This window comes from Amblyomma maculatum, chromosome 4 (assembly GCF_055883805.1).
Source record: "Amblyomma maculatum isolate TAMU_Amacu chromosome 4, ASM5588380v1, whole genome shotgun sequence".
Classification (NCBI taxonomy): Eukaryota; Metazoa; Arthropoda; class Arachnida; order Ixodida; family Ixodidae; genus Amblyomma; species Amblyomma maculatum.
In genome coordinates this window covers 64,562,730-64,579,613 of record NC_139347.1, presented here as the reverse complement: position 1 = coordinate 64,579,613, position 16,884 = coordinate 64,562,730, and the positions used below count along the sequence as shown (strand labels likewise).

The following is a 16,884-nucleotide window of genomic DNA, read 5'->3' as shown; positions in this document are numbered from 1 at the left end:
AGCAGCAGCAGCAGCAGCAGCAGCAGCAGCAGCAGCAGCAGCAGCAGCAGCAGCAGCAGCAGCAGCAGCAGCAGCAGCAGCAGCAGCAGCAGCAGCAGCAGCAGCAGCAGCAGCAGCAGCAGCAGCAGCAGCAGCAGCAGCAGCAGCAGCAGCAGCAGCAGCAGCAGCAGCAGCAGCAGCAGCAGCAGCAGCAGCAGCAGCAGCAGCAGCAGCAGCAGCAGCAGCAGCAGCAGCAGCAGCAGCAGCAGCAGCAGCAGCAGCAGCAGCAGCAGCAGCAGCAGCAGCAGCAGCAGCAGCAGCAGCAGCAGCAGCAGCAGCAGCAGCAGCAGCAGCAGCAGCAGCAGCAGCAGCAGCAGCAGCAGCAGCAGCAGCAGCAGCAGCAGCAGCAGCAGCAGCAGCAGCAGCAGCAGCAGCAGCAGCAGCAGCAGCAGCAGCAGCAGCAGCAGCAGCAGCAGCAGCAGCAGCAGCAGCAGCAGCAGCAGCAGCAGCAGCAGCAGCAGCAGCAGCAGCAGCAGCAGCAGCAGCAGCAGCAGCAGCAGCAGCAGCAGCAGCAGCAGCAGCAGCAGCAGCAGCAGCAGCAGCAGCAGCAGCAGCAGCAGCAGCAGCAGCAGCAGCAGCAGCAGCAGCAGCAGCAGCAGCAGCAGCAGCAGCAGCAGCAGCAGCAGCAGCAGCAGCAGCAGCAGCAGCAGCAGCAGCAGCAGCAGCAGCAGCAGCAGCAGCAGCAGCAGCAGCAGCAGCAGCAGCAGCAGCAGCAGCAGCAGCAGCAGCAGCAGCAGCAGCAGCAGCAGCAGCAGCAGCAGCAGCAGCAGCAGCAGCAGCAGCAGCAGCAGCAGCAGCAGCAGCAGCAGCAGCAGCAGCAGCAGCAGCAGCAGCAGCAGCAGCAGCAGCAGCAGCAGCAGCAGCAGCAGCAGCAGCAGCAGCAGCAGCAGCAGCAGCAGCAGCAGCAGCAGCAGCAGCAGCAGCAGCAGCAGCAGCAGCAGCAGCAGCAGCAGCAGCAGCAGCAGCAGCAGCAGCAGCAGCAGCAGCAGCAGCAGCAGCAGCAGCAGCAGCAGCAGCAGCAGCAGCAGCAGCAGCAGCAGCAGCAGCAGCAGCAGCAGCAGCAGCAGCAGCAGCAGCAGCAGCAGCAGCAGCAGCAGCAGCAGCAGCAGCAGCAGCAGCAGCAGCAGCAGCAGCAGCAGCAGCAGCAGCAGCAGCAGCAGCAGCAGCAGCAGCAGCAGCAGCAGCAGCAGCAGCAGCAGCAGCAGCAGCAGCAGCAGCAGCAGCAGCAGCAGCAGCAGCAGCAGCAGCAGCAGCAGCAGCAGCAGCAGCAGCAGCAGCAGCAGCAGCAGCAGCAGCAGCAGCAGCAGCAGCAGCAGCAGCAGCAGCAGCAGCAGCAGCAGCAGCAGCAGCAGCAGCAGCAGCAGCAGCAGCAGCAGCAGCAGCAGCAGCAGCAGCAGCAGCAGCAGCAGCAGCAGCAGCAGCAGCAGCAGCAGCAGCAGCAGCAGCAGCAGCAGCAGCAGCAGCAGCAGCAGCAGCAGCAGCAGCAGCAGCAGCAGCAGCCTTCGCCCTGCAGTGGGTATAATTAGGCGGCGGCGGCGGCGGCGGCGGCGGCGGCGGCGGCAGCAGCAGCAGCAGCAGCAGCAGCAGCAGCAGCAGCAGCAGCAGCAGCAGCAGCAGCAGCAGCAGCAGCAGCAGCAGCAGCAGCAGCAGCAGCAGCAGCAGCAGCCGCCGCCGCCGCCGCCGCCGCCGCCGCCGCCGCCGCCGCCTAATTATACCCACTGCAGGGCGAAGGCCTCTCCCATATTTCTCCACTTAACCCGGTTTTGTGCTAGCTGCATCCAATTGACCCCTGCGAACTTCTTAATCTCATCCGCCCACCTAACTTTCGGCCGCCCCCTGCTACGCTTTCCTTCCCTCGGAATCCAGTTTGTTACCCTCAGCGACCATCGGTTATCCTCTCTTCGCACTACATGTCCTGCCCATGTCCATTTCTTCTTCTTAATTTCCACTAGAATGTCGGTAACTTGAGTTATTTCTCTGACCCACTCTGCACGCTTCCTATCTCTTAATGTTACCCCTACCATTTTTCGTTCCATAGCCCTCTGGGTTGTCCTCAACTTAAGTAGAACTCTCTTGGTTAGCCTCCACGTTTCAGCCCCATAGGTGAGTACAGGCAAGATGCAACTGTTGTATACTTTCCTCTTGAGCGATACCGGTAAGCTGCTAGTCATAATCTGCGAGTGCTTGCCAAATGCGCTCCATCCCAATCTTATTCTTCTTGTTATTTCCTTTTCATGGTCCGGATCTGCGGTTACTACCTGTCCTATGTAGACATATTCGCCTACTACTTCCAGTATTTCGCTACCTAATGTAAACTGCTGTTCTTTCCCGAGGCTGTTGAACATTACCTTACTCTTCTGCATATTGATTTTCAAGCCTACCTTTCTACTTTTTCTGTCTAGGTCATCAATCATTATTTGCAGTTCATCCCCCGAGTTGCTTAGCAAGGCAATGTCATCAGCAAATCGCAGATTACTGAGGTATTCTCCATCTACCCTTATCCCTAACTGCTCCCATTCCAAGTCTCTGAATACTTCCTCTAAACAAGCTGTGAATAGTACTGGTGAGATTGTGTCTCCTTGCCTAACACCTTTCTTTATGGTAATTTTGTTACTTTCTTTATGCAGAACTATGGTTGCTGTGCAGCCACTATATATCTTCCAGCACTTTCACGTACGGCTCGTCTACCCCCTGATTTCGCAATGCCTGCATCACCGCCGAGGTTTCAACTGAGTCAAATGCTTTTTCATAATCAATGAATGCTATGTATAAGGGCTGGTTATATTCCGAGCATTTTTCTATCACCTGATTGATGGTATGGATATGATCGATAATAGAGTACCGTTTTCGAAACCCTGCTTGATCCTTTGCTTGATTGCAGTCTAAGGTTGTCCTGATTCTATTAGCGATTACCTTAGTAAATACCTTATACGTAACAGACAGTAAGCTGATTGGTCTGTAATTTTTAAGGTCCTTAAAGTGCCCTTTCTTGTGAATGTTATTTCCTCTGCATAAGCGTGTATCACCTTCTTTCCTTAGCAGCAGCTCACAAAGTGAACCTCCGCTAATTCTGGCAAACTCCAACAGAATGCCATCGCAAGTAGCGTGACATCTCACTATGTCTCAGCAGCGAAGTTGTCAAGTTAACATGTAAAATGTAATTATCGTTTATTTAATGACATGCATATTAACTGTCAACAGATCACGTACATTTTAGACATGTCAAAGATGTATGCGACTTGTCTAAGGTGATGTATCATCATCATCATCATCATCATCATCATCATCATCATCATCATCATCATCATCATCATCATCATCAGCCTGATTATACCCACTGCAGGGCGAAGGCCTCTCCCATATTTCTCCACTTAACCCGGTTCTGTGCTAGCTGCATCCACTTGACCCCTGCGAACTTCTTAATCTCATCCGCCCACCTAACTTTCTGCCGCCCCCTGCTACGCTTTCCTTCCCCTAGAATCCAGTTTTTTACCCTCAGCGACCATCGGTTATCCTCTCTTCGATGTATGTGTGATGTATGATGTGTGATGTAAGGTGATGTATGTGTCGCAGTAAATTTGTGCACATTGCCTCCCCTCCCTCCCTCCTGAAAGAAAAAATTACAAGTTAACAAACACTATTGGCGAGCTATAACGCTATGTACGTTGTACCAATGTTTAACTACGGCTTTCTTTCCGCGTTACGGCGTCGCAGCCTCCGCCGACAGCGCGTCTCTCCATCTGCCACGGCTATGCGAAGGACCAGCAGCCTGAAGGTTCCGAGGCCGCGCCACACTTCGGCGAGCACCCTCCTCCGGCCACAAATGTGAGTGGGCACTCTGGGGAACCCGTGTTTAAAAATGACAGAAAAAGTGTCCCTCCAACAAGAGGCTGTCCTTAAGCATGCTTTCGGTGTGCCTCTTGAATCACTGTTACCTTAAATCGCAAGAAGCATTAATCGTGAGCAAGCAGATGTGCGGTCTTCTGCTGGAGACGCGACGACCGGCGAAGACACATTTGTCATTTATGCGAGCTAGCTTCGCAGGACAAGTGATAGGGCTTTAGCTAACACAGCAGCTCATCGGAGGGTAGAACTGCCCACAGTGCTAAGGTTGCCTGCAGAATGGAACGTGACGTCATAGAGGCGTGAAAATGAAGCGCGGAGCATAGCTCCCAGTTCAGGTCGGAACCTTGAACATAAGCGGAAGAGAAAAGCATTACGTCATGCGTAACGAAGCCTTGTTTGTTTGAAACAAGTAATATTGGAAGTATCTGATGTATGGCTGATCACAAAGTAAAATTTTGGATTGACTGAGCAAAGAGTATAGCGAATCACAAAGTTTTCATGAAACGCGTTCTATCGTCGCCTATACTCATGACTTTTCGTAAGAAACACGATTTTATCCGATTCCTGCAGTCCGCTATCTGGCTAAGCCTCATTGATGCCCTGAAATGTGCCATCAAGAAAATTCTGCCTGTTGATATTAAATCTATCCTGTGCCTCGTGTATTGGAAGGTGCGTGAAGCACCGACGATGTGGTGTTTTCAGTTAAGCGTTGATGATTCGACACTTTTTTTTTCTTGCACTGGGTTTCAAAAAGATAGTTCGAAAAGTACGCTCTCGAAGTGGCAGGGCAGAATACATGCACGGACCTTACGGGATCATTTTATACAGCGCTGCCTACAAATTCATCGCCATTACTCAATGCTATAGTGTTTTTAAATTGGAACTGGGATGCTGAATGAATATCTCTTCACATATTTTGCCAAAGGAAATTTGCTTTTCAACCGTACAGCGGAGCTCCGGCAGCATTTATTAGAACTCCATTCTTTGGAGGTGGCAGGATAAAAAATATTCATGCCTTCAGGAGATTTACATCACTGGGGATGCACTACGAACCATACGGCGTGGCCCAGAAACATATCTCTTTAGTGCTGATCTTTTCAGAAATGGTGCACATAATTTGTAAAGTAAAAATGTGTAAAAGAAATATTTACTTGTTAAACTGTTTCTCAGTGCAACCTACCTTTTTGTTAGAAAAAGTAGGAGTAAAAAATTAAGCCCCTTAATGCATTACGTTTCATTAAAGGTAGCAATAAAAAACGCCGATTCAAGAAATTTTCATGTCATGACCTATGTAGCACAATTACAATTAAATAATTGAGCCCAGTGTTCATCTCCCACAAGTGGATTAAATATGTCCCGAAAACGAAAGACCGTACTACTATGTTCCAAAATAAAGGTACCACGGTGGTCCGTACTTTTTCCCTTTAATTAAAACACACTCGCTAATCACCATTAATGGCTTTAGAGTAGCTCGCGTGTTTTTAGCGGTCCACTGTGCTGTCAATATTTCCCTCATTGCAATTGACTAAAGCATCGCTAACACTCCCAACTCACCGCAGGTTATCGTTCCCACCGGAAGAGCCGGAGAAGAGGGACGTGCTCACGCAGACCACTGACTTGCCCGCTGGGAAGCCTCGAGTTGTGTGGTCCATCTACAAAACATCGGAAGCCGCCGCACAAACTTCTTTCGTGGTCAGTTTGCTGCACTGCATTTGTTGTCGGTCTCATAACTGTCGCTCACTCTGCAATGTTCTTGCAAGCTATAGTCTGATGAGCATGCTTAATAGCCAAACATGTTCTAACACCTAAGCCAGCAAGACAACCATATCAGGTCGAACCGGATCATATCAGGCCTTATATTCTGATATGACGATAGCCTGAGCCCCTTTGCAACTGCAATAATTTTTCATTGCAGCCACCGATAAAAAGTAACGAAGTTGGACCGAAGCACTAGCGCGCCGAGGCAGCGTTTTCCTGTTGAATTGCTCGACCATCTGCGCTGGTGGCGACTGGGAAATCTACAAATCAGTTTCGGCTCTTCTTACTGATCACACAGAGGCGCCACGTGGCGTGTGAGTGGTGAGGTGCTTGCTCACTTGCTGAGCATGAAGGGGACAGTATTTTATGAAACTTCTGGACTCGCTGGCAAAATATTCTTTCCACCTTTATGATGCGGGTCTCCTTTCGGATATGAGATATTGAATTTAGAGAAAAGATAAATCGCTGTATTTTTCAGGATACAACGGGAAGAAATAACTGAAATCTATGAAGTTTATGAGTACAACACGCCGTTTTTTAAGACCTTAGCGTTTCCTTTGAGCTTAGTTTGGAGAACTGCAAATGAGTTTGGTGATAGTGTCAACAATGGTCGGACTTCAGATATTTGCTTTGTTCGCCTCTACCCTGCAGAACTTCATCTGACGCCGCTGAACAACGCTACGCTAACTGTACATTCTGTAGTGTTGGTTATATTCTTCCCAAGAACTGGTGCATTTGCTCTTTAAGTGTTTGTGAAGTCCTAACCCCCCCTCCCCCCCCCCACACACACATACACACTCACATACACACGAGTATGTTCCCTGAAAAGCAGAATGAACCATTTAGCGGTTTTATTTGGTGATAATGACAGCTTTTAAAATCAATAAATACTTTGCATACTGTATCTAAATGATTCATGCATTTGCTCCCTAAATTTACGCTTACCTAATTTTGAGACCCTTCAGTTGCTCTTCAAGGAAGAGGGCACATTAGGCGCTTGCCAGCCATCATGACTTCTATACTGTGGCGATGCACTCCAAAACTCCCAAACTCTCCCAAACGAACAATTTGCAGATGCTGGGGAAGTTATACAAAAGCTATGTTACAAAATATATTTCAAAACTAAGCACTTGTGAACTTTTGCATGCAGGCTTCCCCGCATATAGAGTTAGTTTGTGGAGAAGCTAGCTTGCCAAGCTGTCTTTTTTTTTTTTAATCCGAGCTCTGTTTGCGCTTGTTGGTTTCATCAATGTCAGTATACATTAAGCAGTCTGAAGGGAGAATTGAAGCAGTCTAAAGGAGAGGGAATTGATTCCGCATGATCTGCAGTGAACGCCCTGACATCGCTTCACAGTCATTTTTTCCATAACTTATTGTCGCCATTCTAATCAATATTGAGACTCACGGTGCTGAAAAGTAAGGCGAAGATAGCAGATAAAACTTCAGGCCTTAAGTACAGAAAGAAAACATCTGTCGAGTTTACCTTACATTTCTCATATAAGGACTGACGCGGCAACACAGCTTCATTTCAGCAGAGCTGCGGACACGGACGACGGAAGGGGAAATTACAAACAATATTTACCAACTACCCCAATTAGCCGTTTTAACACATTTTCATTCTACTCTACTGTTCTCGCCACGATACTCGCAGATCAGCTACGATCAGGTTATGCGGGGTAAGCTTCGAATAAAGAACTGGTCGAGCGGGCCAAGCTAGAGGGAACAGCCAGAGGGCACTTGGACTAAGGGGCCCTCCTGGGAGTGTCTGCGTTAATTTTAATTAAATAAAGATTTTTTTCTCCTCCTCCTCTATACTACTTGCAGGACTGCAGATTAAGCCGGGACAACTCGCTGCCCTCTCCAAGAAGAGACCTCGATGAACAGTCTCCTGCAAAAGCCACCAGCAGCGTTAGAGACTCGACACAGGCTATGCTCAGCGCAATCCGCGGAGAGCTGCAGAAGTTCAGCGTAGCGCAGCGCGCACAAAACGGCGAGAGCTTCGCATGACTTAAGGACACAAGCACGTGCAATGTGGGCGCCGTAACGAGCTCGTTTAACTAGCACCGTTTCTGCAAATAATTTAGGCGAACGACCAAGCTTTGACGAGTTTCGTTGCGCGCGACAGTAACCAAAGGAAGCGGGCTCGAAGCACGCAGTGTCGAGATTTAATTTGATGAAGTGGGTACCTGTCATACGCCACGGCAGAGATCGCATGAGAAAACCAAAAAACGTAGGGTATAGTCGCACGTTTGCCTGCGTTCTGCCTACTTTCGATTCTGCTTGGGAGAAGAACTAGTAGCGGTTGAGAAGTAGGTCTTAATTACAGAAAGCTTTGCCCTATTCATACGGTCATTATTGCCAGGCTAAGCAGCATGATCAGTTATTAGTAAGCAGCGATTTCTAGAGGCCACCAAGGCGCAATATGTCTATGAGCAGTACCAAGTTGCTAGAAGTAGATGGCCAAGAAAAGTATGGCGGTGTTTCTGTGGGTTACACATGGTGCGCTCGTCGTTTCATCAAAACTTGACCGCCGTTGTGTAGAAAATAAAGTCTACAGAGGTAGGCAAGGATTTCTGCACAGGGAGTAGTCGAAGGAGGAATAACCAGGGTAAATGCATAAGCACCTTTTATTACAGGCGCTCGTAACACCCCTGTCCCTCCCCTTCATGGTTTCATCGCTGGTAAACACAGTCCTCCCCCTATTGTTCTGGCACATGTATGTAGCCATGTACTCATGCAAATCGTCTTCATTTTTTCATGTATTTTAACTTATATTATGGGACAAAAAAATGGAAACAGGAAGCAGCAGCTACGTGCTCACTGCAGTCTGTGTGCAGTCAACGTGAGAGGCAAACCGTGCAAGTTTCTTGTGTTAGACCTGTAGAGGCAGCAACAAGCTTCAGTTCACTGCATTAATTTTGTGCAAATAGAAGCGCCCTATTCACTGCATATTAAAAAGCAATTTAGCTAGCCATGTCATTTAAATTACAATATACACTGTTTTTAGATAACCACTAAAAACAAAGGTGTGAAAACAAATTTGTTTGGTACTATTTGGCGCAGAAGGATAACATAACGCAAACCACAGGAGCTTGATCCCAGCAATCTGCTTTAATACATTGCGCATTTGAAATAGATGACAAACTTCATTTATAGGCTGCTCTTTGCAATATATATAGTGTTCTTATATAATGTGTTCGTATGGTCTCGCACACTGCCTTCAGCGCAATTTGGACATACAAAAAGGTAGTCTGTGGTATATGTCTATATGACAGTGGTGTGCGGTGTATGACAGTCGCTGTACGTAGTCATCTATTATAAAACATCAATAAATGCGCGAAATAAACCTTTCTTATCATTCTCAGTGTCCGTCTTTGTCGCGGTCATCTGGCTATTTAGCTGCAAAAAATTTCTTGCGACGATGAACCACTTATACAATTTTTTTTTCTAGGTCGCTTTATTCAACTATCAAACTCAAGGTACAGATGTATCCTGTTCAATGTACAAGTTCTCACAGTGGTTAACAACAACACTGGCTCATACAGAGTCACAAAAGGCACCTCTTTCAAGAGAAACGCAACGAATCCTTAAAAAAAAATATAGCAGAATGCACGCATAGGCGATAAGACGGACTGCGACTGATCGTAAAAGCGCAGATTATGCACGTTCGTGCTCAACTCAATACAACAACCACTGCACTGTACTAAAGTACAACTGATTGACAAAACCAGTCAGGAAACAACTAATAAAAATAACAGTGACACTAACGAAGAGAACAACTCGCATAACCTATCATCATCACCGAAGAGTAGTGGCTTCGGAATGGCGAGTTTAACTTCGAATTTTCTTAAAAAAAAAAAGAAAATAGAAGGTACACAATACATTCATTGCAAAAACATAAAATGCAGGCCTTTTCAATCGAACTTCATAAGTTTTCAACGCTCTTCCTATATCTCTGCGAGAAACTTTCATCGGCGTAAAGCTGTTAACAATCCTTTTCCATTTCTTATATATTTCATTTTCCTCATGAATAGAGACGCAGCAAATGATCCAGCGGAAAACAAGTGAGGTGCCTTCAGCCTACACAGTTTAAACACCTTTTTTATCTACTTGTAGCTGCCGGTGAGCTGAAAGAGGTGTATGTACACGTTATCACACGATCCAGCAAGGACACCTCGTGTTCCGTCCGTATATTGCGTGCGACCTTCTTCCCAGCGCCCCGTATGTACACGTCTCGTGCTGCCCTCAGAAAGTGCTCGTCGCTCCTAGTGTCACGAACAGGGTCTCACGCGCATGCGCGGCTGATGTCATTGTGTTCCGTCCATGGCGAGAAGACAGCGCTGGGATGATCGCCTCCGTTGAATTAAATCATGACTCCACAAAAAACGCCTAATAAATCTTCCTGAACCAATAAGGCTTTCAGATAATGCAAAATGTGGAGGCAGTAGAATAAAATTGCCTCCAAAAAGAAAAAGAGATACCTCTAAAGTTTAATTACGGGAAAAAACAAAAAAGTACGGAGCACTATGTAGCACTGAACACTCCGACTGCAAGCTGCTAGAAAGCGTGCCGAATTTCTCGAATACTCTCTAATATGAAACTTTGAAAGCGATACCAGAATGTTGTTCTTTTGCATAGATTCCCTCGCCGACGCTGTGGATGATGCCAAATTGGTTAAAATGAAATATTGTCGGATTTCATCGCTCAATGATTACATATGCGACGCTAATTTTAAAGAAAATCGAGCAGTTGCAAGCAAATTACTTAAAAAGAAATCTCAACCTATTAATGACCCAAAATCAATCAGCTGCGTTCCCGTAACTGCCATGAACGGGTGCGAATGGAAATAGAAAAATAAATCAGCAATTTCCAATTAATACGCCATCTTCTCGTCGCTCCTGTGACGGGGGTGCGTCATCGAAGTGCACATATGTACTGCGTCCTTCGGCAACCCAAATATCTTTGCATTTTGCCCGCAAAACGCCACTCCACCTCAACAAGAGGACAGGCTAAAGCCAGCAAAGCTTCGTCCCCCGGCCGCTGGCGGCGATGTCGCTGCAATCGCCAGCTAAAGAAGGCCAAGCGTCCCGCGCTTCACCTTTGAATGATTCTTCGAACCACAAAGCACGGACGCCAAGAGCGGTTCCCGGGTCGCACGAGGTGACTGACCACCGGTGGAGGCATAAAATGAGCTTCGACCCAATGCGGCGGTGAGTGAAGCAAGTTAGGTACGACAGTGTATAGACGGAAGGAGATCGTTCCAGTGTGCCTGCTGCTCCACAATGCCCGGCGGGCCACCCGCCCGTTGCTGGCGTCCCACCTTCTTGAAAGACTATATTCCAGGAGGAGGAGGTGCAGAAAAGTGCGCATAAAAAAAAATGTTTCGGCAAGACTCTCGTTACACAACTATGGCACAGCTTGATCAATCTGCTAACGAAATAGCTATGGAGGTCTCTACAACGCGGACATCCATTGCTCCCCCCCCCCTTTGATATTGCTTATGCATTCGCGATAATGAACTCGAGCGGACATGGTGATCTGCAACTTTTTAAAGGCCTGGTGTGAAGCCAGGACCATCACGCTGTGATTACGGTGCTACTGGTTGTAACACTGCCGCTAAAGGACTTCAGCACATTGACTGCGCAGCAGTGTTCCGGCGTGTACTTGTGTTAGTGCACCTGGTGGCGAACTTGCGTACTATGCCAGGTGCTTTAGGTCACGGTGCAAAGTCGCTAGACAGCGCTGATATTTTTCGCTCCATCAATATGCGTTCCAAGGGACGAAACTCGAGCGCACCATTTGTGTCTAGAACGTTCCAAGTACACAATTTCTTCCTTCGCTACACACAGGGAAAAAGAAACATCAGAATAGAGAACCTGAACTGGCCTTATGAAGGAAACCGATATTTCACTCGAGACATTGTTAAGCACTTCGGAGCCATCAGCATGGGCAAAAATGTGCAAAGCAAACAGTTTACACAAAAACTGGGTCCAAAGTTCTAGAATGAGATTGCCTTCATAAAGCCTGCCACATATCGACTATTTCGAACTGGTCGCTGGCATTAGCTGCCACGCCATCCTGGCTATTGTAAAACGTATCTTTGTGTGTGTGTTTGTGTGGCTTCAATGCAGGGGGTGCTAGAGAAATTACAACGTTCGATGTCAATTGTTACATAACAGTCTGCTTTTTACGAAAAAGTAACAGACTTGACGAAAAGTCGTTTAAAAGCTACAAATAAATTACATTCAAACGAAGTGAAAACGGGCCTTTTTAATCTGAGGGTATATTCAGCAAACGTGTACATTTAAGTAAAAGTTTCTCAGGGCATTACATAACGCTTCAATATATATGATATATGAAAAAAAGGTTTTTTTTTTTTTTTTTACGTTCGGGTGGCTACAAGAATCTCATAGAGGCTAAGTGGGAAAGCATTCAAACAACAAAAACGCCCCCCTCCCGCCACCAAAAAAACACTACGCTTAAAGGGGATCTCTTGTGATGTCAATTAAGGTCCATAAGTTAACCATTTTAAAACTTGCAAGCCTTTAAAGGTGGTGGTTTTCATTTTGTTCGCGAGTGAAGTATAAAGGTCGCAGCTTGTCAACGTTTATCCGCCCAGCGCTCAAGATTTCCTCTCGTGCAGTTCGAGCGTGCAAGCAAGCAGATGCGAAACGACAGTAGTGCAATGAATGAAATAATCAATCTACAATATCCATCGAATGTCCATCAACGACAAACTGCACAGAATGCCAACCGAACGTCCATAAAACGTCAATCAAATGCTTACGCAGTTTAACTTCGACAGCCTTCAGAGTCGATGCTCGAGCTAAATTGGGGGAACATAGTACGCCCTCCTCCTGGTGTAAAGAAAAAAAAAACACACACACACAGATAATCCAGACTAGCGCCCTCGTGAGCGCCCAGCAAAATCAGATTACTCTTTTTCTCTCTATACAGGCAATGTACATATGATGTCCTGCTTATCGACGCGCCTTTCCGCCGCCGAGATCCAGAGAGCGAGAGTAGACAGAGCGCGACAGACAAACGTACAGACAGACACGCACAACTACGCTAATGTACACTATATACACCCGGGTGTTCTACGTCCACTTATGCTGAGCGTTACACAGAATCAGGCTACTGTTTAGGCACGGTCTACATATTCGCCAGTCTCACGTCGGTGCAGTGAAATGGTACGGGCAGATATCACCAGAAAGTGCAGAATCCAGGGGGAGCACTCCTGTTTCTCTCTCTCGTACGCCAGGTAGCACTGGTGGTTTAAAGTTGAAAACAAAGTTTAAGAAAACCCTAGCAGAGCGTCCCGAGAAAGCTCTTTCTCAGCTATTTGCCCGAAATACTCAGCCATAGAGGAGCAACTCATCGGCTAGGATTTGAGTGATCAGAGCTTAACTTCAAGGTCCACTCTAGCGAGAGATGCGACAATTTTTTTTTGTCTTGAAATGTTCACTTCGCCCCTCCTCGCTGAGAGCGCAGCAGGCTGATAAACACTCTTAGCTTGCCGCTTATTTAATAATAATAGCGAAAAAAAAAAAACACACACACTGAAACTTACACTGTGTTGAAGGATCAGAGATAATAACACAGAAATGTGACTACTGGACATCATCCTGCTGTCCCTTCTCATGAAATAGCAACATGCGCGATGTTCCACACATTGATTACAAACAAGGTTCACTTAAATCTAGGCTAATGTGAAAAAAAAATTAAAAAAGTCCGAAATGTGCATCAATTACTGATAGATCACGAGTGAGACGCAAAATTTCTGGCAGCAATCTACATGATGGACGTTAGAAAACGAAATATGATTTGTCAGCAAAGACATAAATGCCTCTGCTCCACTGAAAGGCAGCAAAAAAAAAAAGCAAAATAAATGACTCGCAGAGTCTACGCGCGTCGCGTGCGATAGAACGTGAAACATTTACATGGAATGACTAACACAAGTAGCTCGTACTGCCAGCGAAACGCACTTAGCAACGGAACCCGTACAGATAAAATGCCGTGCTATGCTGCTGCTATTTGCCAACGACAGCCCTATCGGGCATTATCAACATCAGAGACCGCTAGCAGTAGAGCGTCGAACTTCGCGTTGGAAAATTATACACTATGCTCTACAAAAATGAGACTATGCAAAATAACTTCTTATCTGAATATACAATGTCAAGCACTTCATCAGTTTTGCAAGTGTACTGCACTTTTTTTTTTCCGCGATGCTATATGTAACTCGGAAAACTGCACTACACGCTTCAATGACTCGAGGAATCACACTTCAAGACAAAGACTCGTCACAAGGGTTCTCCGATCATAATCTAGCCATCAGAACAGCACAACACTGTCGGCATGAACTACACGTAATACACGTCTAATGGAACACCGGCTAAGCAGTTCAGCGCACGACTTTTCTATATCTAATGCTATTTCGGTGAGTATTTGTCCCCGCTTAGCAAAGAAAAAAGCGGAACGTGTAAGCACAGGCGAATTTGTTCACACCAGCAAAACATTGTCTTGGGCAAGAAAACAAACCACGCGTACACGACACAAAGCTCCCTCGATGAAGGAGCGTCAGGTAAACCTCTTTAGACTCAACTGTCAAGACCCAACAATAGCGGCAGCGAACAGATAGGTAAGTCGGCTAACAACAATGTATCATTTTGTACAAGCAGTGCTGTGTCGGGAGAAACGAACTGTCATGTCACTCTTGACGATGCTATATGTTACAACGAACTCCTATGAGTGCTTGGATCACATGCAGACGCCGTTGGCGTGGGTACGCTCCTCGCATTGCTTGCTGACATCACGATCTCTGGAATGTGCATGTTGTGGTTGAACTGAAACCGCGTGTCGCGTAGCCGTAGCTCTCGTTAAAGCGACGGCCAACTTTGTGGCACGCCTTGTCGGCCGGTTTGTCTGAGAGTGGCAGCCTGCTACGGTTGTTTCTCGTAGCTTTAAAGCATGCCAAGTCGAGAACAGAGACGCACTGAGGTCAGCAAGAAAGATGCCTATCACGCGGGGGCCGCTGCTTTGACAGAGACCAGCGCCGCACGAGATAAATTAACTAGAAATGCACTTATGTACAGGACGTAGTCCAAGTATAAAAATCATAAAACGATAAAACCATGTAAATCAACATTTAACAACAAAGAAAAATGAGAAAGGCGGTATCCGACAAAAACAGGAACGAACGTGCACATTTCCAATACACGTCACGATTTCTGCTACTTCTGAAGGTCAGCCGAGGCCATCATTAAGCAATATAAATCTTAATGGAATAACAACCTCGCTGCCGAAAACCCTGACGTAAGTACGTAAATGAAGGAACATGCTTCCGGCTCGTTGACATATTGTCGCCTAAAACGCTACAAAAATATCCCGTAGCCAGGTGTTCTTTGTCTGGTAATGACTGTTCACATTCTAGCGCTCCTCTCCTCACTGAGGGAACACCATGCAAGTATGCCGAAAAAGTTTCACCGCTGCCCGTTCGCCTGTCTTGAGTTGCCTTCCTGATGGACGCTGTTCGCTACCAAAATAGTAGCGTTCGCTAACAAAGCCAGAAGAGGTCGTCACGTCTTGTGAACGTCGCGCAGTGCGTTCGTAATCGGCGAAGACGTCAAGCACACGTCCTCGGGTGATGCCTCCAGACTGGTGGCGAACGGGCGCGAAAAAAGACTAGTGGACCCCGTCGGTGAGGCCCTCGAGGCTTCAAGGTCGAGTGGTGGCAGAGCGTGTCGCCGCCCATCTGCACCTCCGCCGCCAAGTCCCTGGGACTCAGTCGCTGGCCCTGCTGCTGCCGCTCTTGCTGCGCAGGGAGGTGCAGAGGTCCTGCAGTCATCAGATGGTCGTCTCGAACGTGTAAGTCACGTTGAAGGATGGGTTGTCGAAGGAGTTCTCGCGCCCGATGCCGCCGTTGATGCTACCATTCTCGTCCACAATGTCGGGCCGCAGAGACTGCTGTGTCTGTGCCGGACCCCAGCCTTCGGTTGGCCGCATGGTGACGGCAACACGCTGCAAAAGATAAAATTGCAAGATAAGCAGATAGACATGAGTGGTAACTGCGAATTCAGGTTTCAAGTCTAATTAACAGTCTTCACGTGTGTTAAATTAGCAACACTCAAAACTATGTCTCCAGAATACCTCCTGATTCAGAGAGTCCACTACGGTGAGTGGCTTCAGGTCGTACTCCTTCGGGAGTGCTCCCACTCCACACAGTAAATGAGCATTATCTTTTGTAAGAGTAACAGTTTGCCAGCGTACTTCCTTAAAAAGAAATGAGGAGCTTTGTTAACGGCGGGTCAGTTTCCATTCCTGAAAAAGCGGAATAATTAAGAGTGTCAGCGGAAACAGAATACTATTCGAGAACTTTACAGTGGTCATGCCGTTAGCAATGCGAATACATTTTAAGTATGAAGTGTTTCTAGGTCCCGTTGTCGATGACCTCGAGGAGACTTTGAAATAGAGCTGAGCGCCAACATCCGGGCAATGATTTCCACTCCTCAGGAGTCGAAACGGGCACCGAACGAGATTTAACGAAGCGAGTTCACTCTGTCAGCCTCATACATGAGCGGGACAGAAAAGCTATAGGTGCTGCTGAAACGAGGTATTACCTCAGTGCGTTCTCGCTTCCAGATGGAATGTTGAAAGGCGCACAGAGCTGTCTCGGTGGACACCCCAACACACCGAGGCAGAAATAAAAAACGTTTGGCTGCGGCTTAATTAACTCGGCTAAACCCGGTTATGCGAGCGAAAAATTTATGATTGACAATGCAATCCTCTGCAGCTATGAGGCAGTAGCGGATGCCTCCAGAGTTGCTCGCTGCCATCTTTCGGCATCCTTCAATCGCTATTGAGCCAGTCGATGCTCCCGTTCTTCTTAGGTCCTTGCCGCTAGTTTCGCACGTTTAACTTCGCTACCTCTAGCTAAAACATTAGCGTGATTAGCAACGTCATCCGGATGATCAGACGCAGCCCGTCATCTACTATAGACCGTCCCAACGGCGAAGACTGTCCTGGCTGACTCACTTCACCCACAGCGAGAAACTGCGAGGCGGCAGTGTTTATTCTCGCTGTCATATATTGAGCTATGTACCCAAGGATAACCGAACTCAGCCCGGCGTCTACGACACGCAGTCGATACTGTCATCGCACGATACTGACATCGCACAGTAAATGGGCACCTTGCATTCCGCCTCCATCAAAAGCTGCCCACGTGGCCTTCTAGGATTCGAT

At 47.4% G+C, this 16,884-nt stretch overlaps 2 protein-coding genes across 2 annotated transcripts in view; one reads left to right on the top strand and one right to left on the bottom strand.

The window, feature by feature from the left end:
* Window positions 1-7,767, top strand: part of LOC146191264 (uncharacterized) — a 32,024-nt gene extending 24,257 nt beyond the window's left edge. Inside the window, exons 11-13 of the mRNA XM_084600298.1 lie at window positions 3,754-3,864; window positions 5,445-5,577; window positions 7,468-7,767. Of these exons, the coding sequence (XP_084456424.1) occupies window positions 3,754-3,864; window positions 5,445-5,577; window positions 7,468-7,650 (427 nt within the window). The 3' untranslated portion in view covers window positions 7,651-7,767. The remainder of the gene's footprint in view (window positions 1-3,753; window positions 3,865-5,444; window positions 5,578-7,467) is intronic.
* A 1,005-nt stretch (window positions 7,768-8,772) lies between these two features.
* The window catches only part of LOC146191263 (sodium- and chloride-dependent glycine transporter 1-like), a 50,851-nt gene continuing 42,739 nt past the window's right edge, over window positions 8,773-16,884 (bottom strand). Inside the window, exon 14 of the mRNA XM_084601749.1 lies at window positions 8,773-15,663. Within this exon, the coding sequence (XP_084457875.1) occupies window positions 15,490-15,663 (174 nt within the window). The 3' untranslated portion in view covers window positions 8,773-15,489. The remainder of the gene's footprint in view (window positions 15,664-16,884) is intronic.